At 39.4% G+C, this 24,992-nt stretch overlaps 1 protein-coding gene across 1 annotated transcript; it reads left to right on the top strand.

The window, feature by feature from the left end:
* The first annotated feature begins 13,058 nt into the window (after window positions 1-13,058).
* On the top strand, window positions 13,059-15,408 carry LOC115742155 (probable WRKY transcription factor 15). Its single transcript, XM_030676280.2, has 3 exons — window positions 13,059-13,913; window positions 14,281-14,406; window positions 14,687-15,408. Exons 1-3 carry the CDS (start codon window positions 13,141-13,143, stop codon window positions 14,844-14,846), a joined length of 1,059 nt encoding a protein of 352 aa, XP_030532140.1. The 5' UTR covers window positions 13,059-13,140; the 3' UTR covers window positions 14,847-15,408.
* The last annotated feature ends 9,584 nt before the right edge of the window (window positions 15,409-24,992 follow it).

Raw genomic sequence — 24,992 nt, forward strand, 5'->3', positions numbered from 1 at the left:
ATAAAACATTATCCCATAATATATGATTACTGAAATAAATATTGTTACTATATTACCACAAATAAAACTATGAATGGTATTGGTAGGTCAGACGTATTTGGTAAATAACTAGTCTCCATTGAATATTAGCTTCATTGAGCGACTTAAGTTTTTCTTTTTACTTAACACATTGATTGGTTTTTGATTCGTATAGATTAATTAAATCGTGTGTAGGTAAAAGTTATATCTCACAAATTGCATGCAAACTAACTTTATGTTAGTGCGTTACGTACTAGACCAAAAGTCTGTACTTAAGCGATTCATGGGGTTTGCAGGGTGTTTCATGAACCTCTATATTATCGGAATTGCTGCACTCGTGCCCTTTGATTATTATAAACAAGAAAGGTCAATCAACTGCAGCCAATGACTTTAGAAGTATAGGTATCAAGCACGCCCTAACTGAACATATCTCGCCTCACTTTGTCTCCAAATCTGAACGATTGATGACGCGGAGATCCTATGCATCCTCAACTACCATGTTGGATCTTGTCTGTTGAAACACATCATAAATCTAGCCATTATGAATCGTACATGCCTTTGCAGTTTTAGTTGGTCGTCATAGTATGCGCGCTGGTCATATATACATATTTTCGCGAACCAACCATAAAAAAAAGCAACATCAAGAATCTACCCCTTACCTCCAAATCCTTTGTGTATGCTTATATAGGGTTATGGGCATGGATACTGGCTACCCCGTTGGCTCGTGAAATACTCTGCAAGGCTCATGAACTGGTTAAGCTCGAACATTTGGTCTCTGCAGGCAACTCTAACTCATAATTGTTTGCACACAATTTGGGGGATTCAAATCGATTAAGTGACTCCTAGATTAAATCTTTGGCGGCGCGCATATGGTGGCGAGCGGTGTGAAGGCCAGGACGACGGTTGGGTCAGGGGCTATAGGGGAGGATGGTGGCTCCCGGTGAGCGTTCCTTGGGTTTTGTAATTGATGGATCTGTTTTTTAGAGGTTGGAAAATGTAGCTGGGCCATTTGGAATGAAAAGAGTGGCGTTTTGGTAAATAATCGTAGACATTGGCTTAAGGTAAAAACTTAGGATGCAAAGCGGTAAACCCAAAAAGAGAGGAAAGGAGTGAAGGTGACGAAGGTATCTGGTATATACCTTGAAGATGTACTTTATGTTACGTTATTTATGAAGAATTCTCTTGGAAAAATGTAAGCATCATTGATCTCATTATGGGCCTACAAATTAGTGAGAGCATGCCAATATTAACAAGTAAGGCATAAAGGGGACATATCTCTTCATTTTTATGGGGAAACTGTCCAATCAATCATAAATTTATTGTGTGGATATCAAATTAGTCATAAACTTTTTAATTTTGCTAATTTAGTCCAAAACATTGAGTGAAGTTTCAATGTAGTCCTTCCGGCCAATTTTTTCCTGAAAATCGTTGACGTGACGATGTGCATCGTAGCATAATTGATCATGACTGAACTGCCATGTCGGCGATTCTAACGAAATTGACTAGAATGACTATATTGAAACTTCTTGTGAATGTTTAGGATTAATTGACAAAATTGAAAAGTTTAAAACTGAGTCGGCATCCGCACACCGAGTTTAAGAGTGATTGTGTAATGTTTCCTCAATTTTCTTTATAGGCATGCCTACAGTAAGTGGATATAGAGCACTTTAATAAACATTTCACAGAAATCAACAAACAAAATGATGACAAATGAACCAAAGAATAGTGGTGCTCCAAATCCCTATGCTAAGAGGTCAAATGCAAAATAATAATAATAATAATAATAATAATAAGTATTTGAACTCAGTGCATCTAACTAAGGTAAGCTTTCATGGTAAGATATTATTTATGATTTGTCGTGATGAAATTCGGAATCGGTCTCGAAAGCATGAGGCGATTTATCAGTTAAATCTTATTCAAAAGATGCACATCTCCCAACGTCACGAGGACGGGTCAAGAGACGAATCGATTCGTGTATCTGGTAAGGCTTCATCGACTTGCGATCTGGTATGAGCTATAAAATGAAAAAAGAAAAAACAGAAAGAGAAAAAATAAAGGGGGACAACCTTACCATAAAAAAAATAAAATAAAGAAGGACAAAAAGCTTGATGCCACGCGGCAAAAAGTCAACACGGAGGTAGCCCAATTCAATCACGTCTCCCCAGCGTCTCTCCACGTGCTCCGTCTCTGACTTCGCGTTCGTCTGACCAAGTCCCCCGCACGTGCCGAATTAGAAGGGGAGCATGGGAAAAACGATTCCCCAATCACGCCGGGAGATCTTGCCGGTTGGAGGACGTGCACATGCACGTCAAGAATTGGAGGCTTTGATTGCTCGACGTTGGCAGCTATATCTCTCATGCCATTCCGACCATTCGTTCATGATCAATATTGTAATTGTCTCTTACGTTAAAACTTTGTTTGAGGAGCCTTGGGAGGGGCCATAGTTTCAGCACGGCTCGAAGAACCTAAACTTGGACTCGACAGGATACGGCATGATTAATTCCTTATTCGAGATTAAGACTGAATTATCTCGTGCCTTCACTTATGTTTAAACTGAAAAATGGCAAACTTTTAGTTATTATCTACAAGTGATGAATTAGTCGATAAGAGGAGAGTTTGGTCATTTATGATTAGAAGTATGATAATTTGAAAGGAATAAAAAACTTATCAACGAAGGCAGAGACAATATAATGTGAAGTTATTGATTAGAGCTTTGAAATTTCTTGACAAAGTCATTGATATCGATGGTGATCAATAGACAAGAAGAAAATCGATAGGTGGTTTTATGTCCATATCCATTAATTTAGGATTTGTGCAACTTCTTTTGAATAAGTGTTCGTGAAGTAACTTTCAGTAACCACCGTTAGGAAGTTATTTGATTATTTGAATTCCAGAGTTGTAACCGCATATATGGGATTATAAGTAACCCAAGTGTACTCTTTGTAAAGCCCTTCGAATCAATCACAAGACTTGACGTTCTTTAATTTTATCTTTATTTTTCCACAATTTTGTTTTTCCGCAACTTTCAATTTTTGTACTTTAATCGTAGTTTTCAAATCTTTGTTGTTGATTAAATTTTGACGTTGTATTTTTATTAGTATACTTTGTCATCGATTATATTTTAACAAAGCATTTTGTATTTCATCGTCGATTAAATTTCGACGAAACATATCTACTCTTGTGATTTATTCAAACTTTTGATCGGAATCACCACATAACTCGTCTCCCCTTAATATAAATTAAATAATTAGTTTCGATGAAAGGTATTTCGTCGATTTGGACACTTTCGGTGAAATATCTTTTTGGCACGCCTAGCAAGACACTTGTAATTTGATTTGACGAATTTCAATGCTGAAAACAAGGAATTATCTAGAGCTTGATAATGCTGCAGGGAAGGATACCAATGGAGTGATAGGTTTGCGCATTCCGGATTTTTAGCCATTAACTGAATGGCAAAAGAAGTTCAATGCGGGGGACAGATTTTTTCCGACGTTTCACCGAAGATGAATCGAGAGAAGTTGCACCAATTCCTCATATGTTGGCCTCTATAAAGAGATTGTTCAAAGAGTAGCGAAAAGATATAGCCAATTACATTGTGAGTCATATGTTAGATGTGATCGGGCCTAGGGTGAGCAAAAAAGACCGCCCGGATTGGACCAAGACTGCCCGGATTGGATCGGGACCGATGGTCCAGTTTCCTATTTTAGGGGGATCCGGTCTAGTTCTCGGTTCCTAAAATTGGAATCGATGACCGGGCGGTCCGGTTCCCGGTTCCAGGGGCCTAGGACCGGACCGGTTCTTTTTTTTAAAAAAAAACAAACCTAATAAGAGCTATGCAACAACCATTTTTCTCAATGAATCTAGAAATTAAGTGTGTTTGCTGATGTCGGGTTTGCATCCAGTGGATGTTTGCATATAGAGTTCATTGAATAGTGAATGTGTAGGATGTAAATTTGTAATAGAGTTTACTTGGAGACTGTATGTTTACTTGTGTGTGATTGATTGAAGAATTACGAAGTATGCATCCACTTTTCGGAACCGCGGATCGAAAACTCTTAGAACAGCCCGAGAACCGGACCGGACCATTCTTGGTTTCGAGGGTAGTTGGTCCGATCCACGGTTCCGAAAAGTGGAAACCGGGACCACCGGTCGGGTTCCCGATTTTTTATGGGAACCGGACCGGATCGGGAACCGTTTACCCCTAATCAAGCCGATCATCTACAATGCTATGAATAACGCTTTTCGAGGCCAAGGTCATTCAATCTATTGAGAAAACCTCATCAATTATATTTTGATTTGACAAAACTATCCTCAATCTAATCGAATATGGTAAATACATTATTGTATTTTCAGGTGAGACACATGGGAAAAGAAACTTATATTGATCTTAGTTGGTTGTTTAGACTCAAATCAAGAGTATCGCGTATCGATTTTTGAAGAAGTTGAATTATGTTATCAAGATTAAGTGAAATGTCACTTATGTAGATTCAATTACACCTTTGAAGAAGACTTATATGCGAGCATTAACAAGGACTCTATTAACTTCCAACTCAATGTTCAATCTGTTCGGATTCGGAGGACTAGTTTTGTTTTCTAAAGAATGTCAAGAAACCGCGAGATTTTCAGAAATTGCTTTTATTTTAAGACCCACATATGACGAATCCTATATGTGGCTGATAATCTATTATTAAGGAAGTCCGTAATTTTTGATTTGGGAGATGATTCTACAACGTATCGTAAAATATCTCAAGTTGGATATTACCTTTCTAGAGACAAGCCAACTTCCATAAATGAAGGTATCTACTTATGGCAATAAAAAAATTTGGTTGCATGGGCGACCCAATCTGCTAGATTTAGATTTTATCACTCAATGGCTACTAAATCTTCAAGATACGATCTCCTTCAATTGAGGATTAGAGGACTAGAGATGTCCAATTAAAGATTGAAGAGCAATCATCCGGAGATCTGTCCAAGCGGATAGATGAGTATAAAAGGAGATAATCGGTATTGGTATGTGTGTGAGATCGGAAGAAAAATTCCAAAGTACAAGAGAACTTCAGATTCTACATACTTGTATTCGTGAGCTTTATGCCCCGATCATTAAGAGGCTTTGTAAGAGTGATTAACAGATGATAGTGCGATCAATCAAAGAGACTATCATCACTTGCTGTAAATCTCCATTAATTCATCTAGTGGAGTCCAACCTCTTAGTTGTTAGTATGGGAGAGTGGACGTAGGCTTGATCTAAGGATCATATCTTTTTGCAGAAAACCACATTCTAAATGGGTGGATAACCAGCCTTTTCTACGAAGCTTTGAAATCCCTTCATTGGACATTTTTACTGGTGAAGATAAACAATCGACTATTGAACACAATTGTCAATTTACACCCCAAAGCGGAGAAGCAGAGACAAATAAGTTTTTAAGTCTTAGGTTATTTCCTTTGTCTTTGTAGAAAACTGCCTTTACCGTGTACACAAATTTACCGCTAAATTTGATGTACAACTAGGCAGAGATGGAGAAACAATTCCATTTTCAATTTTAGAGAACGATGCTCAAGGTATTGATTTTGATTTGGCCAAACTTAATGAATACAATAACGGGTCACCCGATCAATAGGTTGGTTGATAAAAAAAAGGCTAGATATAGATAACTTACTTCATACGTAGAGAAAGAATTTGCAAATTTGGCTTTCAAACGATTGGAATTCAATCTAAGAGAAAAATTCAAAGGCTAAAACTTTGCCGATTTATTTCAATTAGCAACGCAAGTGTCTAAGTCCAATCAACTACTCAAATATAGAGATACATGGTCACATGAAGATTTCACACAAAACGTGGCATTCGTGAAAAAATGGGACGGATAATGAATCTAACCAATACAACATTCGACAAAGAAAAATTGAATTTTGCCTATGAAAAGGGGCACATCCCGACTCCTGATTATCTAATTTAAAAGAATAGAATGGTTCTTAAGTCATTCAATTCCTTTAAAGGGGGCGTATGTTTACACCCAAAAATGATCAACTTTTAGTTATTATCGTTAAGTGACAGAATTAGTCGATGAGAGAAGGATTTGGTCATTTATGAGCACAAGGTAACGATAACTTGAAAGGAATACTCGCCAACGAAGTCATCAATAACACAACGTGCATTTATGGACGAGAACCTTGAAGTTTCTTGCCAAAGTCATCGATATAGATTGTGAGCAATCTACAAGAAGATAACAGATGAGTGGTTATGTCTATATTCGTTAATTTACGATTTGTATAACTTCTTTTGGATAAGTGTTCGTGGAGTAGCTTCCTGTAACCGCTATTAAGAATTATTTGTTTATTTGAATTCCAAAGTTGTAACCACTCATAGGGGATTATAAATATCCCAAGTTTACTCTTTGTAAAGCCCCTCAAATCAATCACAAAAGTCAACATTCTTTATTGTTATCTTTACTTTTCCGCAACTTTCAACTCTCGTACTTTAGTAGTAATTTTCAGATCTTTGTCCTCGATTAACTCTCGACATTGTATCTTTTATAATCGCACTTTGTCATCGATTAAATTCCGACAAAGTGCTTTGTACTTCATCATTGACTGAATTTCAACGAAGCGTATCCATTTTTGTGATTCATTAAGACTCCAGTTCAGAATAGCCACAAAACCCGTTTCTCCTCAATAAAAATCGAAGAACGAGTTCGGCGAATGATTTAGACATTTTTTGGGGAAACAACTTATTTTCTAACAATTAGTACTTTGAAAGGTTTTACGAATTGCACCAATGATCAACACGAATGTCTTAGCCGAAGAATCGCCAGAAGTAGATCTATCTAACCTGCGAATCTCGTCGGACGATCTTGCTCTTTGTCTTTGGCTTGTCATTGGAGCTAGCTAAGCTACGTGACGAGACAAGACGAGACGAGACGAATCCCGTGAATCCGTCTTGACTCCTGTTCTGAACTTCTGTCGCGACACTGGTGAAAGGAATGTGAAGCGTGAGGTCATTTCGTTTCGGAAGAAAGATTCCAATGTGTCATGGTACAATTAAGTATTAGAATCCAAAAAGAAATGCATTTTTCTCTGAACTCTTTGCGACCGATCTCTAATTGGTGATTGCATGTTTACTGTGATACGGATATAATTCTAACGTGCACATAATACATTCCGAGGCTCGTGCGAGGTCGCGGACCCAGGCGACCAGTGATTGTGATTGATCCGTGGTTTTCGACCTTGGGCAACCTCGAATTGGCCTTGATATGAGATAGTTTGGGAGGAGGGGGCTAGGTTTTTTTTTTTTTGGTCTTCATATTTGTCCGAAATCTCGTTAATCCAATCTAGGGACGAGACAAGTTTCCTCCGAGTATGGGTGGACGAAAATATGGTTCAGGTTAAGTATGAAAATAACACAAGCACTATCAACTGGATCGGATGTTATTACACTTTTGGGGATCTATTTATATGCCAGACCCAAATTCTCTTCGTCAACAATTGTAGTTGTTTATATAATGACATGAAAGGACCAACATTGCTAATGTGACATATTTGCGATCCCCGACATGAAGACTTCATCCTCGCACGTTTCCGTAAATTCGAATATGCAACCTTGGCTATTTTCTCCTGGTCTTGCCATGAATTTGAAATTCAAGAAGAAAAATTTAACAAAAAAATAAAAAGCTTTCAATATGCATAGACATGTAAAATGTGTTCAAAAGTATATACACATGTCTAATTACATTTAAAGGCCCCGAGTCAATAGAAATAACATGTTAATATGTATTGATTACACGTGTCTAAAGCGTACCAGAAAAAAAGATTAAAAGGATTAATCGGCACGTAGCACATTTTAATTCGCATAATCGTATATAAAACGGATTATAAAGCTGAGCTTGCATGTGCTCACACGTGCCAAAAGGCTTAGTGCAGTATTAGGAGAAGAAACTCCTCAGGCAGGGAATCTGAACTCCTGTCCGAACTCAAATCAAGTTGTCATTGGGAATGGGTCGGGGTTCCGACTTTAGATTTGCCGGTGGAAATTCAAAACCCGAACCCGATCCAGCACGTGCTGTCGAAACACTCTTTACTATTTTAACTCATGAAATTCCGGTCATGCTAATTTTGGATTCAAGCATATTTTTTTTTTTTGGATAACTCAGGAGCACGGCTTATTATAAGCCGACTATCTAGAGAGAAACTAGCACAAGAATCTACCGTCACGACTTTCCTTAAATCTGAATTTCAAAGCAGAGATCGAACCCTAGCCATCGATTCCTGAGCCGAAAGCATGTGAACGCGTTTCAGCCGCGGGATGTATCCCTGGGTGGGTAACGGCGCATACTCAATTAGGCGGGACTAGGGATGTACTTTAGAAATTCCGTCGCGGTTTAGGGCCTCCAAAACCACCCTGTTTTAATTCCAGTCATAGAGCAATTGATGGTAGCGTGCTCCGAGAAGACAAAAATTAATGAGTTGAGCACTAATGTCCAAGAAAAGACGAACAAATTCTACACCAAATCCGAATTGGTCCAACCTCATCTTGAAGAACTTGAAAGACTTTTCAGACGTAGATTTGTTCATTCCAACCTCTAAGATTTTGATGGTCTTACCCAACCTTGGCGTTTCTGTATCCTCCAATCGGGTCGGAATATTCCCTTTTGTGACAAAATGTGGTCCCGTGCATTATGTGTCTCAATCCATCTTCAATCCGATGAGAAATTGCATTTTGTGGAAGCAAATTTTGTTTTTTCACAGCTCATTCACATTGTCAACGGTTGTCGGACATTCCCCTCATTCATTTATGGCTTTTGAATAGGAATGTGAGAGATAAGTATACCACGAGTGCCACAACTTGTGTATGGCACTTGTATTTTTACTTTTACGGCACTCACTTGAGTGTCATAACTTTTTTTTTCACTCACTCACCTAGTCCGAGCAAGGGCCTTCACCCACGGCAGATGGGGCCACGACGACCCTTGCCCATGGCCGTCGTAGCCCCGCCAACCGAGAGCGAGGCGGCCCTCGCCCCTCGGCGACGAAGTCGTGGGCGACGAGGGTTGCCGGTAACCCTCGCTGGCCAATGTCAAAAACCAGAAAAAAAAATTATATAAGAAAATAAAAAAATTTCAAAATAAATAAAAATAAAAATTATATTCTAGAAACTATTAAAAACATTCAAAAAAATCATGTCGATGATGCCACGTCAAACTTCCGGCGTCCACGTTGAATTTCCGATGAGCCAAATTATTGATAGCACTCCGGTGATCGATTTTTAAAAGTTACAGTACTCAAGTGAGCGAAAAAAAGTTATGACACTCATGTGAGTGCTATACACAAGTTATGACGCTCATAGTGTACTAATCCCGGAATGTGAAAGTCTTTATAATTCGAAACATGATCGAAATTTGCCATAACCGCACACAAATCTAGTAGAAATTTATTTCAAAAGTTGACAAAGAAAGGAATGAGATGAATATTATGCCATATTTTTTATTTAATTGTTTTCTTTTAATGAATATTCCTCCATTGATTTTCTTGGAAAAATTGTCCAAAAACCATGCCAGTGCCTTTCGATCCCGTTATAGATGGAGCGCTAAAGATTGGAGTTCGAAGGAAAGACTAATCCAGGTTCAATTGCTTTCCTTCCGGTTGAAGTGCTAAGAACATATATTTCCCTAAAGTTTACTTTGCTGTAGGTTTGAGATTCCTTTTTTGAGGTTCCATAGTAGCAAGCCATAGGAAGTAAATGGTAAGGCCAACAATAATAATAGTCTCCGGTAGGGATATAGACAGGTTCCCGAGAGGGTCAAAGATAAGGTTTAACTAGATTGATTTTTCTTATAGGGATATCTTTTTTTACTGAACGTAAGGATCCTCCTCCTTCCCTTGAGATAGGTACCAATACCAATCCAGCCAAGGTAGAGTAGTTTCTTTTCCTATGCTAAACACTAAACTTATTCAACTATAGAAAAAAGGGAGAGGCTTGGTTTCCAATCTGTTCGAATAGGAGAAGTATGCCATGCTAATGTGCCTTGGATGATCCATATCTTAGGGTCAGGCGGCGATCCTAAACCTACTACACTTTTGCCAATTTAGACTTAAACTTTTTTAATTTTGCCAAGTTATAAACCTTTTTACGTTTTGTCAATTGAGATCATTCGGCCAATTTTGATTAAAAAAAAAAAAGCTAACGTGGACGTCGATTGTTCTACATGGCATGGCCGGTTCTGACATGAACAATTTTAGTGATATTTTAATATTTTATCTATTGTTTATTAATTTTTCTTTTCTTGTTCCTTTTATTTTCTTTATTCTTTTTTTACATCTGTGGCCAAATGAGGACCCTCTTTTGGTTTGTGTGACGACCTTCAAGCCCTCACCAGCCAACATACGAGTGTGTCAGCCCTTGCTTAGATCTAAGCGAGGTCCCGATGCCCTCTCTTGTGGCCAGCGACCTCATCGGCTAGAATGTAATAATAATAATAATAATAATAATAATAATAATAATAATAATAATAATAAAGAAAAGAAAGAAAAGCAAAAGAAAAAAATTTCAATAATAATTAAAAAAATATTATTAAAAAATTATCCATGTTAGTGCCGACCATACCACGCTGAACGCCCGATGTCCATGTTCATGATTTTTTGCCAAAATTGGTCAGATATACTTAATTGACCAAATTAAAATGTTTATGATTAAATTGTCAAAAGTCGAATAAATTTCGAACTTTTTGGATAATTTTTCCAATTTTCTTTTATGTTGAATCATACAATTTTTTTTTTTTTTACATTTATGCCCACCTATTTTATGGCCACATATTTTTCCGGCTATGTCTCTTACATTAATCAAAACATAGTAATGGAGCGTTTTTCATTCCTACTATCTATCTCCATTCCTTTTTATTTCAAGTTACCAAAGCATTATAATCAATGAAAATGAGTTCTCATTCCTATTCTACTCCACATTCCTAGTCAACACACAAACCTCGATAAATCACGTTTTTACTGCCCACTCTTAAAATCGTATGCCTAGTGATTTTAAATTCCAAGTACAAAATCCTAATCACCTCCCAAACTCGAATCATTTTGCATTGAACAATCTGAGCAATGCCTCTCATCGATCGATGAACCGTGGATCACTTTTCCTTTACGAGATCTCGCCACGCGAAATTGATTGGATAATTGCGAGCATTCTAATATTGATATGCGGTCATTATCACACTACATCGAGCTAAAGGCATAAGAAAGTAAAAAAAAAATTAACAATACGAACCCCTCAGTTAGGTGGGAAACCACTAGATCCAAGGATTCTCGATAGAATTAAGTAGAATTAATACTATGATTAACTTTGAATTGAACAATTCCAACTCTAGCCATTAAAAAATAGAAAAAAGTCAAGCTCTCGAGCTCACTCTTCCTCCCCCCCCCAAAATCCAACATGTCTTCACTCGTTTGTAATCTCGCCCGTTGTCGACCTAACGTCGGCGCTTACACACTAGAGACGTGAAGAAACAACAATCCTTGCTATTATTACTATTATTTCTCCCGACAAAATTAGATGTGACTAAAAAGTCAACTCAATCGCGCTGGCACCAGCCAACAGCATTATGATAGTAGCCTTCTTAGTCAAAGAATCGGACGGCTCTGGGACAATGGTTTGACTTGATCGCCCCCTTGATGTCCCACCTCCTTTCGACCAAGTATTCCCTCCCATGGGCCCCACCTTCCTGATCAGGTCAATGTCCTCACGTGTAGCCTCCTGAATTTCCTTCTTTTTCTTCCTTAAGAAAACATGTCATGTTATTTCCCAACTGTAATTAAATTAACCGTTAATTTTTTTTTTGGCGTTTCATGGTCTCACGTCAATCGACAATCCAATAGTCCTTATCGATTTTAAAATGACCCTTGTCGCAGTAAATACAAAAGTAACAAGAAATTAACAGGGCGATTTTTATTACTTATTGAGCTGAAATGCGAATCAATTTAAGAGAATTGACAATGATGTATAAGTTGACGATTTATGATGTGGACAAAAAAGATAAGTCAGTATTCTCTCCATTTTATGGAATTAATATTGATTTTCTAATGTAATAATCTTTTATATGAAATATCAATGGAAGAAGTTGTCATGAACAATACACAAACCAAAAGTAATTCTGATGAAGATATGAAAATCTACCATAGTGAAATGTAATAACTCCCCCAAAAACTTCAACTATGAGAACTTCTTTGCATTGTTTTTTTTTTTTTTGGGTCGAACTTTGCATAGCTTGAGATGTGATAGATTTAGTTACCTATTAAAGCTTATACTTAAGTTATTATCAATTACATTATAAATATACGATTTGCAAAATTCTCGATCATGGTGATAGCTAAACTTTTCATGTGGCAATTGATCTACCCACGACATGAACATGACGACACTAGGCATATATACAACTTGACACATGACCAAGATGTAGATAATGAAACTTACAATCACATTGATAATATTTTGGTACTTATGATAAAATTGAACAAAAAAAGAAAAAAGAAAAATCACTATGATGTATAAAGAAGAATTGAGAAATTCTCAAATGAAGAAATCATGTTTTTTTGATAACTAATCGATACGTGGTCAATACTTATAATACTAATGACATTGATAGCACTCTTCATTTCTACGATAATACATTCTACATCCTCGTCATCCGGTGGATATTATTTTCTTTACATTCATTCTCCGGATAGTGAAATTATACCATGAAAATTAAAAGCAAGTAGCGACCTGCCTCGGGAAAAAAAAAAAGGAGGAAAAAGAGGGGAATACAAATCATTATGGAAACTAAGCGTGATTTTGAAACTTTTATGAGAAGGAAATGAAGGGAAAGTTTTATGATTTGATTTTTGAGGCATTTTCTCTCCAAACCCTATTTTCCACGTGTGCTCCAAAAGACAACATAAAAATGGGAAGGAGAAAGTAATTGTTAGGGTTGGGTTTTACATTCTCACCTACTGGAATTAGCACACCCAGCACTTACACTTCACCAATACTCTCTCTCTCTCTCTCTCTCTATTTATCAACAACTTCCTTCCCTTCCATTCCCTTTCAGCTCTCTCACTCTCTCTGTCATCTTGCATTTTCATGGTGTTGCTGCCATGGCCGTGGAGCTCATGCTGGGTTACCGGAACGACTCGACCTTCTCGGCCAAGATGGAGGAGACCGCAGTGAAAGAGGCCGCCTCGGGCCTCGAGAGCGTAGAGAAGCTCATCAAGCTCCTCTCCCACTCTCAGAAACGACACACGCAGGCCCCAGAAGCCCTCGACAAGCCCTTGGACCTGGACCGCCACTGCCGGGCCGTCGCCGATGACGCCGTCTCCAAGTTCAAGAAGGTCATCTCCCTCCTCGGCCACACCCGCACCGGCCACGCCCGGTTCCGGAGGGCCCCGGTCCTACGGGCCCCGGAGAAATCGCCGAACCAGCACCCCCACCACCAGCACAAGATTTACTACGCCACCCCGATCCAGCAGATCCCGCCGGCCCCGGCGCCGGCGCCGGCGCTCCCTCACGGCCACTACGGCGGCTCGGCCGTGATCTCGAAGGGTAACGGGGTGATCGGCGAGAGAAGGGACTCGTCGACGACGATAAGCTTCTCGTACGCCCCCTCGGACGCTAGCAACCCGTTCGGGTCGTCGTTGACCGCCGACAATATCAACGGTAACGTTAACTATAACAATGTGAGCGAGCGTCATGTTATGATGAAGCAGCAACAGTGCTCCTCCTCGTCGACTTTCCAGATCACGAGCTCCTCCGTGAGCGGGAAGCCGCCGCTCTCGTCGTCGTCCTCTCTGAAGAGGAAGTGCAGCTCCGAGACCTTGGCCTCCGGCAAGTGCGCGTCCTCCTCCGGCCGGTGTCACTGCTCCAAGAAGAGGTAATTAAAAAAAATCGATGGCCTTTTCTCGAATTTCAATCACACAACCGTGAAATTTGTGTCCACATTTTTCTTGTTTACTGTTGGTTTTTTTCCTTTTACTATATGATATTAACGAACTTTCAATTAGTAGATTATTCGGACAAGGCTCTATTTATTTGGCGGTACCGTAGATGCTATTTTTAAGGCTGAAACGCCGCGATCCGAACGTCGATCCGCTCGATCACTTGTTCAATCGGGGCTCGTTGACGGAATCAAAATTCACGAAAAATGAACATGATACTTTGGCTTGTTAAATATTGGAAATTTGTAGCTGGTCTTAATTTCCATGGTTAGTAATGAATGGTTCTGACTTGTGGATGAGCAGGAAATTGAGATTGAAGAGGGTGGTGAGAGTCCCGGCGATTAGCCTGAAGATGGCGGATATTCCGCCGGATGAGTACTCTTGGAGGAAGTACGGTCAGAAACCCATCAAAGGCTCCCCTCATCCTAGGTAATCAATTTTTTTCCCTCCTTTTCTCTTTTTTTTTTTCCTTCCCTAAAACAATAATAATTGCGAAAATTAAGAGGTTATTTGCGAATTTATCTATCGTTGATGAATTATTGTTTTTGGGTATTTCAATAATCTCATTATTTATTGTTGCTTCACGCACACTTTTTAGACATTCGGTAATAAAATCCTTTCGAAAGTATCGGTGTTCTCTCGTCACGGCTCGATTTCTCATTTGTAGTTTCTTTCTTTCTTTCTTTCTTTCCCCCCTTCCTTGCAACAGGGGATACTACAAGTGCAGTAGCGTCAGAGGATGCCCAGCGAGGAAGCACGTCGAGAGAGCGCTGGACGACCCGGCGATGCTCGTCGTCACCTACGAGGGAGAGCACAACCACGCTCTCTCCGTGGCCGATTCGACCAGCCACATCCTCGAGTCCTCCTAGAGGCCTCATTCCTCAAAGGGAAAAAAGGTACAATGCTGCCCAATACAAGAAGCAATCTAAACGACGAGGCCTAATCAAGTCGATCTGGAATCCGTGCTAATTTATATGGTACAGCTGATGTGCACCGTCTTTCTTTCCCGCTGCCCCGCTTGCAAGATGGACGTGGCCCCCTGATGTTAGATGCGGTTATTCGAAGATGAAATTATCGCATCGGAATATCGACGCTTCGAGGGGTCTACTTTAGCGGATCTTTTAATCCGTCGAAAAAATCGAGTGGAAAAGAAAAAAAAAAATGAAACCCATGAAAAAGGAAAAGGTCATAAAAATCTCGAAGGAGAGGGACTGGTGGGTTTAATTAGATTAGTTGAATCAGTGCAGATTTTTCCAATTTCATTGTACAATGTCTGAGCTAAAGTCAAATTTCTCTTGAGCAATGTGTAACGACCGATGAGGATGATGATGATGATGATGATAAGCATTTGAAAAAGAAGATGGTGGGTCTGGTCAAACGTTTCCCAAAATTTGCAAATTAAAGAAAAAGAAAGTGGGGGGTGCGTTCTTTCCTTTTCTCATGATTCATCATGCCACCACTTTGCCTTTTCTTTTTCTTTTTCTTTTTTTTGCCCTTTTTTTTTCTCCTAATTTTATTAAATTAGTATTATTACACAAAAGGGTATGCTTTATTTCTTTTGGTTCCCGTCCTTGGATGCCTACTCGGGGCTTTTGCTTCGTTGCTCTTTCCTTTATTTTCTACGTCACTCAAAGTATGTTTTGGTCCCCCCCCGCGACCGCCCGGCGAGCATTAAAAGGCACGAAAAGGACCGGGTCAAACAATGGGAAGGCAGCCGACGCTCGCATCGTGTGTCGTGTTGGGGAGGGTTGACCAAGTTGGCGAAAAGAGGTTGGCCGTTGGGGACGGCCACTTCCTTGTGTTTATTATTTAATTAATGACGATTTTAAATCTGAGAGAGAGAGAGAGAGAGAGTGCGTGTGCGTGCTTGGTTTGGATGGTGGGAAGGTGTGTTGAGTGCATAGTGATGTGAAAACAATTGACAAGTTAACCTCTAAGAAGACATGCCTTCGTGGCTTAGTCAAGAGAAAAATTGATTTGTTTAAGGTTGTTTGCACAATAATTCCGTTTGATAAGGGAGAGATGTGATTGCTTTTTATTATGGTTAGGAAGGTGTCGAATGACTTGTCATGTGAAAATACAATCGACCAGCTAACATCTAAAACCCCGTTTGGTGGGTTTAGTCAAATGAAGCCATTGATTAAAGCTTTGTCCACGCAATAATTTCGTTGACGAGTATTCCGGAGGGATTGCCGAGTGAGTAAACAAAAGAAAATGATTAAGGGATCAAACTTTTCGAGATGTTCACACAATCACCGTTGAATGAGCTACGCGTGACGATGCTCACTTGCAAAATTAATTGCTATTACACATGTCACTCATCCAACATCGAGTAGATAAAAAAGTATTCCATACAGATGGTTGGATCGATAAGTAGCTAGTGTCTTGAAAACGCTCGTGTGCAACCAACCCTTATGATAAAAAGAGCAATGCTAGACATAAAGGTTATTTCACGAAATCAATATAATGAATAGTACAATTAGTGTTTAAATAAGCAGACTTCAATGACTTTTTTTTTGCCCTTGGTCCGAGCCAAACATCACTATCACCCCTCTCAAACTACGCATCAATAATTTTTTCGCCAGCCAGTCAATTTTTGGCACTATTGTAGATGAATCCCGCATGGTTTTATGCATCGACGCGAGTGGTGCAAAATTCATCCTTGGGAGAAAAATGGTTGGTTTCAAAGGGTGGGGGAAGTCCTCAACATTCTTAGTGGGAAAGCATAGGGGAGGCAAAAGTCAAAAAGTGCGGTGGGAGATGACGGTGGACCACTTCTTGGGCCCCCCTTGGGACACCACCCCCTAATGGTCGGCCTGCTTTGTCATCGACGTTGTCTGCTTTTCGTTTGTTTTCTTGCCTTGGGAAGTCGTCAACCTTGTCGCAATTGAATCAATGATGGTCCCCTCGATGCCCTTCCTATTCGCATTCGGGGTCCCCCTCCACCTCCGTTCCAATCCCAAACGGTAGGTCAATCCACGTTATGACCAATAATGTTGGGACGAGTCTAGAGTATTTTTGTCTCCATTAGTTCATGGGTTTTTCCAATTACGAAGTGGCTACGGTATACCCCACCGTCCGATTATCAAAGTGCCCGTAATTTTGTGATTTGACCCGACTGAAATAGTGAGTTTTCGACGTTTGTCACAAGTTTTCATCATGCCCGCCCATCAAGCTTGTGATACGGGAGCATGGGAGCTTGGAAAATAATCAGAGCTTGGAAGTTCCATTGAAGACAAAACTCTCACGAGTAGAATACAATCATCGTTAATCGAGCAAGCCTATATTATGTTTATGCAAGCAAAGGGAGATGGGCCACAAGATGATCCAATGAGTCCAATGAGGAGAAGGTGTCTTCGATGAAGTTTCTAGTATTCGAGACACGTCCAACAAGTTGGTTTCTTATTTGAAAAAAAGTTTCCTAGATTAATGCTTCCCAATTTGATATTTCCTGGTATAAGATTTCCTAAATTTGATATTTCCTAGTCCCCCTATAAATAACAGGTGAACTCTCAGTTGTATGCAAGTAGATTTGTGAGTTGATCATTTATGAGAATTTCTCTCGAGTGGTTATTGCGCTTATTTATCTAATTTGTTGGGGGTGAATTTTTCAAGTTTTTTTATCCTTATCGGGTGGAGTAATCCTTTATGCCTTGGTTGTGAACTCTTCTATCCTAAAGTTCTTTATTCGTAAACACATACAAACACTTTCGTTCCGTCAAATTCGTTCCGCATTCTCACTGAATCTCGTCACGTGTCAAATTGGTATCAAAGTTTCTAGGTTAAACTAGTTGGGTGAGTTGTTCCATGCACCGTTTCGTACTTCCATTCTGAAAGATGAGTGATACAGTTTATAGAGGCTTGACTTTGGAACAAGCCCATCGTGAAAGGCAAGACTGTGCCATAGGGAATCTCCAGCAACATATGGAGCAAGTCCAAGTCCTCGACCTTCTAGAGAATCAAACGAGACAAGTGCAACCACGAAAACCACAGATTCATCGTCCACGACACGTTGATCTAGGCCATTGTCCAAGCGCCGGTGATGAGTCCAACACATTGGAGGTGACTCTGGTGATTCAGATTATTGATTAGAAGAAGAAGATGGAGGCAAGAGGAGAGTGACCATAAAATCAAAGTGGAAGCACCTTAATTTGAATGTAGTCTCCATCTTGGTGTTGTTGATGGGTTACATCCTATCAAACCTGTGTTTGAATTGAAGTCATTCTCGAATGAAATAAAGTGTAAGGTTGCTATTCTTAAATTTAAGAAGTACGCTTCTCTTTGATAGGAAAACCTAAAAATTCAAAGAATTAGGGAAGGAAAAGGTAAGATCAAACCTTGGGAAAAAGTTAAGAAGCTTTGACCATACCATAGCTCGCTTCATCGGAGGATTAAATAAGGATATCGGTTATTTTGTTAAGCTTCAACCATATTGGTCCTTTGAAGATATTTGCAAGCTTCCTGTGAAAATGGAGAAGCATTTAAAAGGTGGCAAGAAGTTTCGGCTGAGTCTTCATTAGATGCAACATCCTTATTAAAGGATACTTCGTCTGGCAACGCCGAGAATGCTATGGAAAAAGAGACGTAAGCGTCTGGTAAGTTCATTAAAGAGCTCCAAAAAGAATTAAATGGTGGAAGAGAAAGTACTTCAAGTGCCACGCTATGGACACTTGCAAGTCAATTGTCCTGACCAAAGGGTTATAACCCTTCAAGAAAGAGAAGATTGATTTGGAGCTTCAATAGGCCAAGCAAGGTCCAGACCAGGTTGAATCCGAATACAAGGAGCAAGACCAATTCGTGGAACACATTGATGACGGAGAGTTGCTGGCATTACACACGGTGGTTGCCCCAAAGACGGAAAAGTGAAGAGAGAATATCTTTCAAATCTGTATTTAAGTTCATCATTGATGGTGGGAGCTGCACCAATATGGAATTTGCAACTTGATAGAGAAGTTGAAGCTATCCACTTGTAAGCATCCTCAACCTTACAAACTTCAATTGATTAGCAAGGGCTATGATCTCCAGGTGACTAATAAACAAATTTCTCGCTTCATTTTCAATTAGTAAAAGAAACCAAGATCAGTTCCAATGGGATATTACTCTTCTAGATGGGAGCCACCTGTTCGTGGGTAGGCCTTGGCAATTTGATAGGAAGGCCATGCATGATAATGGCCATCGAAACAACTTCTCTTTCCACAAGGGATAAAAGCACATCACTTTTGCACCTTTATGCCCATCCATGATTCATAAGAGTCGGCAAAAGAACACCATAAGTGTCAAAGTTTGTGTACAACGCTTATTTTAGCGCTAAAATTTTTCGCCGGCTCATTTAAGTGCCAAACCAAAGAAAAAATGATCACTTAGGTACCAACGGTGAGAGATTCCGGCTAAACCGATTACGTGACATTTATTATTAAATTTTTAGTATTACATGGCAAATTTTTTTTAAAAATAAGTCCACGTGGACATCTAAACTTAAAATTAGTTAATTTATTTTTAAAAAATTAAATTAAAACTAAAAATAATTTGGAAAACTAAAAAAATCAGTCCACATAGCCTACAAGCCCCCCCTTTTTTTAAATTATTATTTTTTTTTTGGTTTTCAGCTTACTTTTTAATTTTTTAACCATTTTTTTGAAATTTTATCTTTTTTTTATTGCTGACTAGATTCTCTAGGAGCCACGTAGGGGTAAGTTATTAATAAAAAAACGCAAGTGGGATTTCCGGCCAAGCAGACTTGAGTTGGCACTCAAATATTCCTTTTTCAAAAAAATTGGAACTTAAGGGCGTGCATGGTAAGACTTCCCGAAATGAATTTCTATTCTAGAAGTGCTCTTTAGAGTAGAAATCCATTTGGTAATGCAACTTCTGAAATAAAAATCCGTTTAGTTATGCAACATTATATTTATACTTCTGAAGCAAATTTCTACTTCTGAAGTAGTTTTTGAGCCAATTCTAGGAGTTAAAAAAAGTTACTTCTCTTTCAGAAGCAAAAATCTCTCAACATCAATATCTTTCTTACTTCTACCTCTTTTCAGCTCATCTCTCTACCAACCACGCCTCCGCCGTCACCGCCCATCGCCGACCTTCGCCGCCCGCAACCGACCACCACTCCCCCTCCCGTAGTGACTTGAATCCAAACTCTGATACCAACTCGGTTGTGGCGACCTCTCGGTCCCCCCACCCACTTGCTAATCGCGGTCTGTTTTAATCTTATATTATACATAATATAATAGAGGGTGCATGAGGAATCTAAATAAACTAAAAACAACCAGACATTCATACAAAACATACAAGTACATGAAATTAGACGGCAGGCACGACATCTAAAGAGTATGGCTTTAATAAGGTTCATTAATCTATTAAATCACACAACTCTCAAGCAACAGACTTAGAAAATATTGAGTTTAAATATATATACATATATCATTTTAACTTTTTCTTTACAAAAGTTCAAAGATTAATGGGAGAATTACAAGGTGAGATAATTACTCCCAATCTAATGGCACCAACGACGAGCCTCATCGTCACTATTGACATCCATGGCATCACATTGTGGCTCATCACTACTAAACTGAAAAAAAAAAAAAAAAAGTTAAACCACAAAGAGTGAGCTCAAGGCTGCGCAAGTAAAATCTCTAATCAAATGACTAAAATGTCATTTGTCATTCAATCAGGCAAGAACCAACCAAACTCACAATCAGAAAAATCAATCACAGCACGATTAATGGTCCCAATCGGCAATTGAACTACCAATTTCCACATAGAGCTTCTCAAGGCTCACAGATAGGTCAAACCGCCCCCCTACATAGCGACTTCAATTCACGTCGGCATGACGACCTCCACAGCAATCAACCTTCAATTTCCGAATACCTATGTCCACAAGAACACGAATTAGCAGATCAACTCAACATGCATGTCAAGAATCAAACAAATCCATGGGGCTCACGGCCGAACACCACCTTATACCCCCACCTCGAATTCACCTCATCTCAGCGATATTCAGGATGATCAGCACTTAGATTCATGATACCCATGTCCCGGAGGTGCTACTCGAAACGACCGACCCCACATGCAATGACGTTTGCACGTCCACGCAAAGAATTTCTCAATTCGGCACACTCAACTGAAGTTCATCATGTCACACCAAATCGAGCAACAAATGGACATTCTTGTGGTACGATTAGAAATCTACTTGCCATGAGATCGTACACAAAGAACATAGAAGCTTAATCGACACAAGAGCAAGCCCGGGACACCTCTTCTCTCTTTGGGCATTGCCCGGCTACGACGAGCGAATGGGAGACCGGCCGTTTAAGGGGGATGGAGGGCTACTGGGCGAGTCTTGAGGGCTCGAGCAGTGGCATTGTCGGGGCCACTGGTCAGTGGCGTTGGCTAGAGGTGGGCGTGCACGAGGGGTGAGCCGAGAGAGAGTTTGAGAGGAAGGGAGATTGTCCACAAAGAAGAAGGGAGGAAAAATAAGGGGGGGGGTGTGGGGTGTGCGCGGGGGGTGGTGTGGTGTGGTGTGGTGTGGTGGTGTTGGGGGAAGAGGGATAGGTCGGTTGGGGGTTTTCTTGGGGTTTTTGGGATTAAGTTTCACGTTGCCCGATCATATAAGTTCCAAAATCAAAATCGATCACTTGTCAATTTACCAATCACATATCCCTCGCGCTCACTAATCAAATGGCCATCTCAAACCTTAATCTTTCTTGCGAACCAACTCGATACCAAAAGTGAGTATCAATTAATAATGCATTTTTGCTTGTTAATCTAATATGCTCGAAATTTAGTTCATCACACCACCACCCTTTGTGACCACTGTCGCTTGTCGCCAACCACCGACCGCCAACCTTCGCCGGTTGTCGTAGCCCACCGCGACCATTCTCGCCACCATTGCCCGCCAGCATCGCCGCCCACCGTTGCTACCGAGTCACCGTCCCTGGCCACTAAAGTAAAAAATAAATAATAAATTTTTATATTTAAAAAGTAAATAATATTTTAATAATTTAAAAATATTTTTGAAGAAATTTAAAAAATAATAAAAATAAAGTATAAATTTTTCGACCACCGATAATAATTTTTCGTAGAAGATTTTGTATTAATAATGTTTCAGAAGTAGAGATTTTCAACCGTTATCAAACGAATTCCTCTAATCAGAAATCAACTTCCGGAGCAGAAGTAAACAAATTAACTTTTGCTTCTGAGTAGTACAAGAAGATGATTTCTGAAGCAGAAGTGTTGCAATGCGAACCCTAAGTGATACAAAAAATATTTGGTACAAAAATGAGCGTCGTACATAAATTTTGACACTTCTAGTATTCTTTTGCCCCAAAAGTCAACCTGAAGTGAGAAACACAAATGAGAAAAGTCCTTTCATGAGTGAAATGTGGGTTCAGAAAGCCATTCGTAAACAAAAGACTCTGCTTGCTCTACTCACAGTTGAAAGTCAAAAGAGTGTGGAAGAGGGTCCTCTACACCTTGATATGCACTCGTTGATTATTAAATTTGAGGATGTATTACCTGAGGATTTACCCCATGGTTTACCATCCTTGAGGAGAATTGAGAATCAAATAGACTGACTTTCTGGCGCTCCTCTTTCGAACAAGACCGCTTGTTGATGCCTAATGTGGCGACCCCCTCATCCTAACCATGAAGGCCAATTGAAGAAATACACTGCCTCAGTTTCTTAGCGATGATAACCTTAATAAACAAATCTGCTAGATGTTCTGCACCAAGAATCTTCTTCAATGATAATGTCTCATCATTTATCAGTTGACGAAAATAACGTATTCTTTGCAAGAAAAATAAATTGTCACTTAAAAGAACACTGCTACCATGCTCCTTGCCTATTTCCTTTGGATAATTCTCCAACCCAATCATCTCATTGCTAGCTTCAGATATAGCAGCATGCTCTGCTTCATTGGTTGAGAAGGACACACGCTTATGAAGTCTAGACATCCAAATGATTGAAGTGCTACCTAAGAAAAAAACATAACCCAAGGTGCTTTTCCTATTGTCCAAGACACCACCAAGATCTGCATTGACAAAGTCCTGTAAAGATACACTATTTTTCATAAAACATAGTAACATTCCTTAGGTATCTTAATAGCCAACAACTTTCCAATACTTTATTCCTAGATTAGCCATGTATTTTCTCACAAATCCCACTAGTTGAGTTATGTTTGGTCTGGTACATACCATTGCGTACATCAAACCGGCAATAGCTGACATATAAGATACCTTAGCCATGTACTCCCGTGCTTCCTCTATCTTTGGCGAGTGTTCCTACGAGGGCTTGAAGTAACTCCTTAATTAGTACTTTTGGGTTTTAGCTCTGAATCTGTCTAACACCTTCTCAATGCGCTTTTCTTGATACAACTTTAGAATTCTTTCGGATCTATCTCGCATGATCTTCATCCAAGATTTGATTCGCACCTTCCAAGTCCTTCATCTCAAACTCTTTTGACTATTGCTGCTTCAGTATATTGATCTTCCTTATGCTACATCTTGCAATGAGCATATCATGCACATACAACAGAAAAATTATATAACAGTTATCGACTTTCTTAAAATAATAGCAATGATTTATTTCACTCCGGAAATTGAAAACCTTCTACTTATGCCGGCAAAAGGACACTTTTAGTGCTAAAAGTTGTGTACAGAGATCGCTTTGGTGCCAAAAAATTAAATCGGATCACTTTAGTGCCAAGTTGGAGATAAAATAATCACTTTGGTGCCTCCGGCGAGAATTTCTGACCAAAATTGCCACGTGTCATTAATAATTTTTTTAATGAAAAATGACATTTAAAAAAATAAATCCATGTGGGCTGCCACGTGTACTTTCGCACTTTAAAATAAATTAAAATAAATCAAATTCAAATTTAAAAATTAGCTAAAAATTAAATTCATTTAAAATACAAACTTTATTTAAAATAAAATTAAAAATAAGCTAAAAAATTTAATAAAAAACCTTAAACTTTAAAAAAAAAATCATGGTTAGAGAACCAAGTGGTGCGGGCGCAATGGTGGGGCATGGCTGGCGGGGGTCTTCGAGCCTTGCCCAAGGGCCGGGGACCCTCGGCGGCCCTAGGCGAGGGTCTCAACCCTCCCCCGGATCGGGCGAAGGTCATCGGCCCTCGCCCGGGTCCGGTCGAGGGCTTCCATTGGCAAGCCTAGAAGGTAATTTTAATGTGGCTGATTGCCCGTCTTTTGCAATTAATTTCATTGGCCGGGGCTTGGCGACGCTGTTGACCATGCCCCACCATCATCAACCACCGTCGACGATGGTGGGGCGGTGACGGCAAGGGCTGTGCAAGCCCTCTTCGGCTGCAAACTTTCACTTTTTTTTTAAATTAATTTTTAACCTAATTTTTCAATTTATTTTGAAAAAAAATTATTTTTTAATTTTTTGCTATTGTAAACTAATTAAGTTTGTATTTTTATTTTTAGTTTTTTTTTCAATTTTACCTTTTTTAATTGCTGACTAGACCTCGCCGGAGTCATGTCGGTTTCAAATAATAGTAAAATAATGTCACATCAGATTTACGGCGGAGCAAATATGATTTGGCACCGAAATGATCATTTTTCAAAGAACTTGGCACTTGAGTGATTCAATTGAAATTTTTGGCACCAAAGTGATCTCCGTATCAAAAGTGTCATTTTTCCATTTATGCCATGTAGATATCCTCCTTTGATCGACCACCGAAGAATGGTATTTTTGCATTTGACTACTCTAGATGTAAATTCTCAAAAGTAGCAATAATTAAAACTAGCCTAATAGTAGCCAACTTCACAACTAGAGAGAAAATCTATGTCTAGTCAATTATTTTGTTTAGCTTAAACTTTTGACTACTAGCCAGGCCTTGCAAATGGTATATATTGACATATTCGACCAACAAAAGCCTTAGTACCTTTACCAAAAAAAAAAAAAAAAGCCTTAGTACTAAAGAGAAGTCGTTAGGATCATGATAAGAAAGAGCAGTGTTCCTACTCACCTATAAGCCAAAGCAGTTGCT

The sequence above is a fragment of the Rhodamnia argentea genome, chromosome 11 (genome assembly GCF_020921035.1).
Source record: "Rhodamnia argentea isolate NSW1041297 chromosome 11, ASM2092103v1, whole genome shotgun sequence".
NCBI classification, from domain to species: Eukaryota; Viridiplantae; Streptophyta; class Magnoliopsida; order Myrtales; family Myrtaceae; genus Rhodamnia; species Rhodamnia argentea.

Excerpts from the sequence above, each read along its gene's own strand:
- LOC115742155 (XM_030676280.2), top strand. The coding sequence starts at position 13,141 with ATGGCCGTGGAGCTCATGCTGGGTTACCGGAACGACTCGACCTTCTCG. Across the intron at positions 13,914-14,280 it reads TGTCACTGCTCCAAGAAGAG|GAAATTGAGATTGAAGAGGG; the intron begins GTAATTAAAAAA and ends GTGGATGAGCAG. Across the intron at positions 14,407-14,686 it reads AAAGGCTCCCCTCATCCTAG|GGGATACTACAAGTGCAGTA; the intron begins GTAATCAATTTT and ends TCCTTGCAACAG.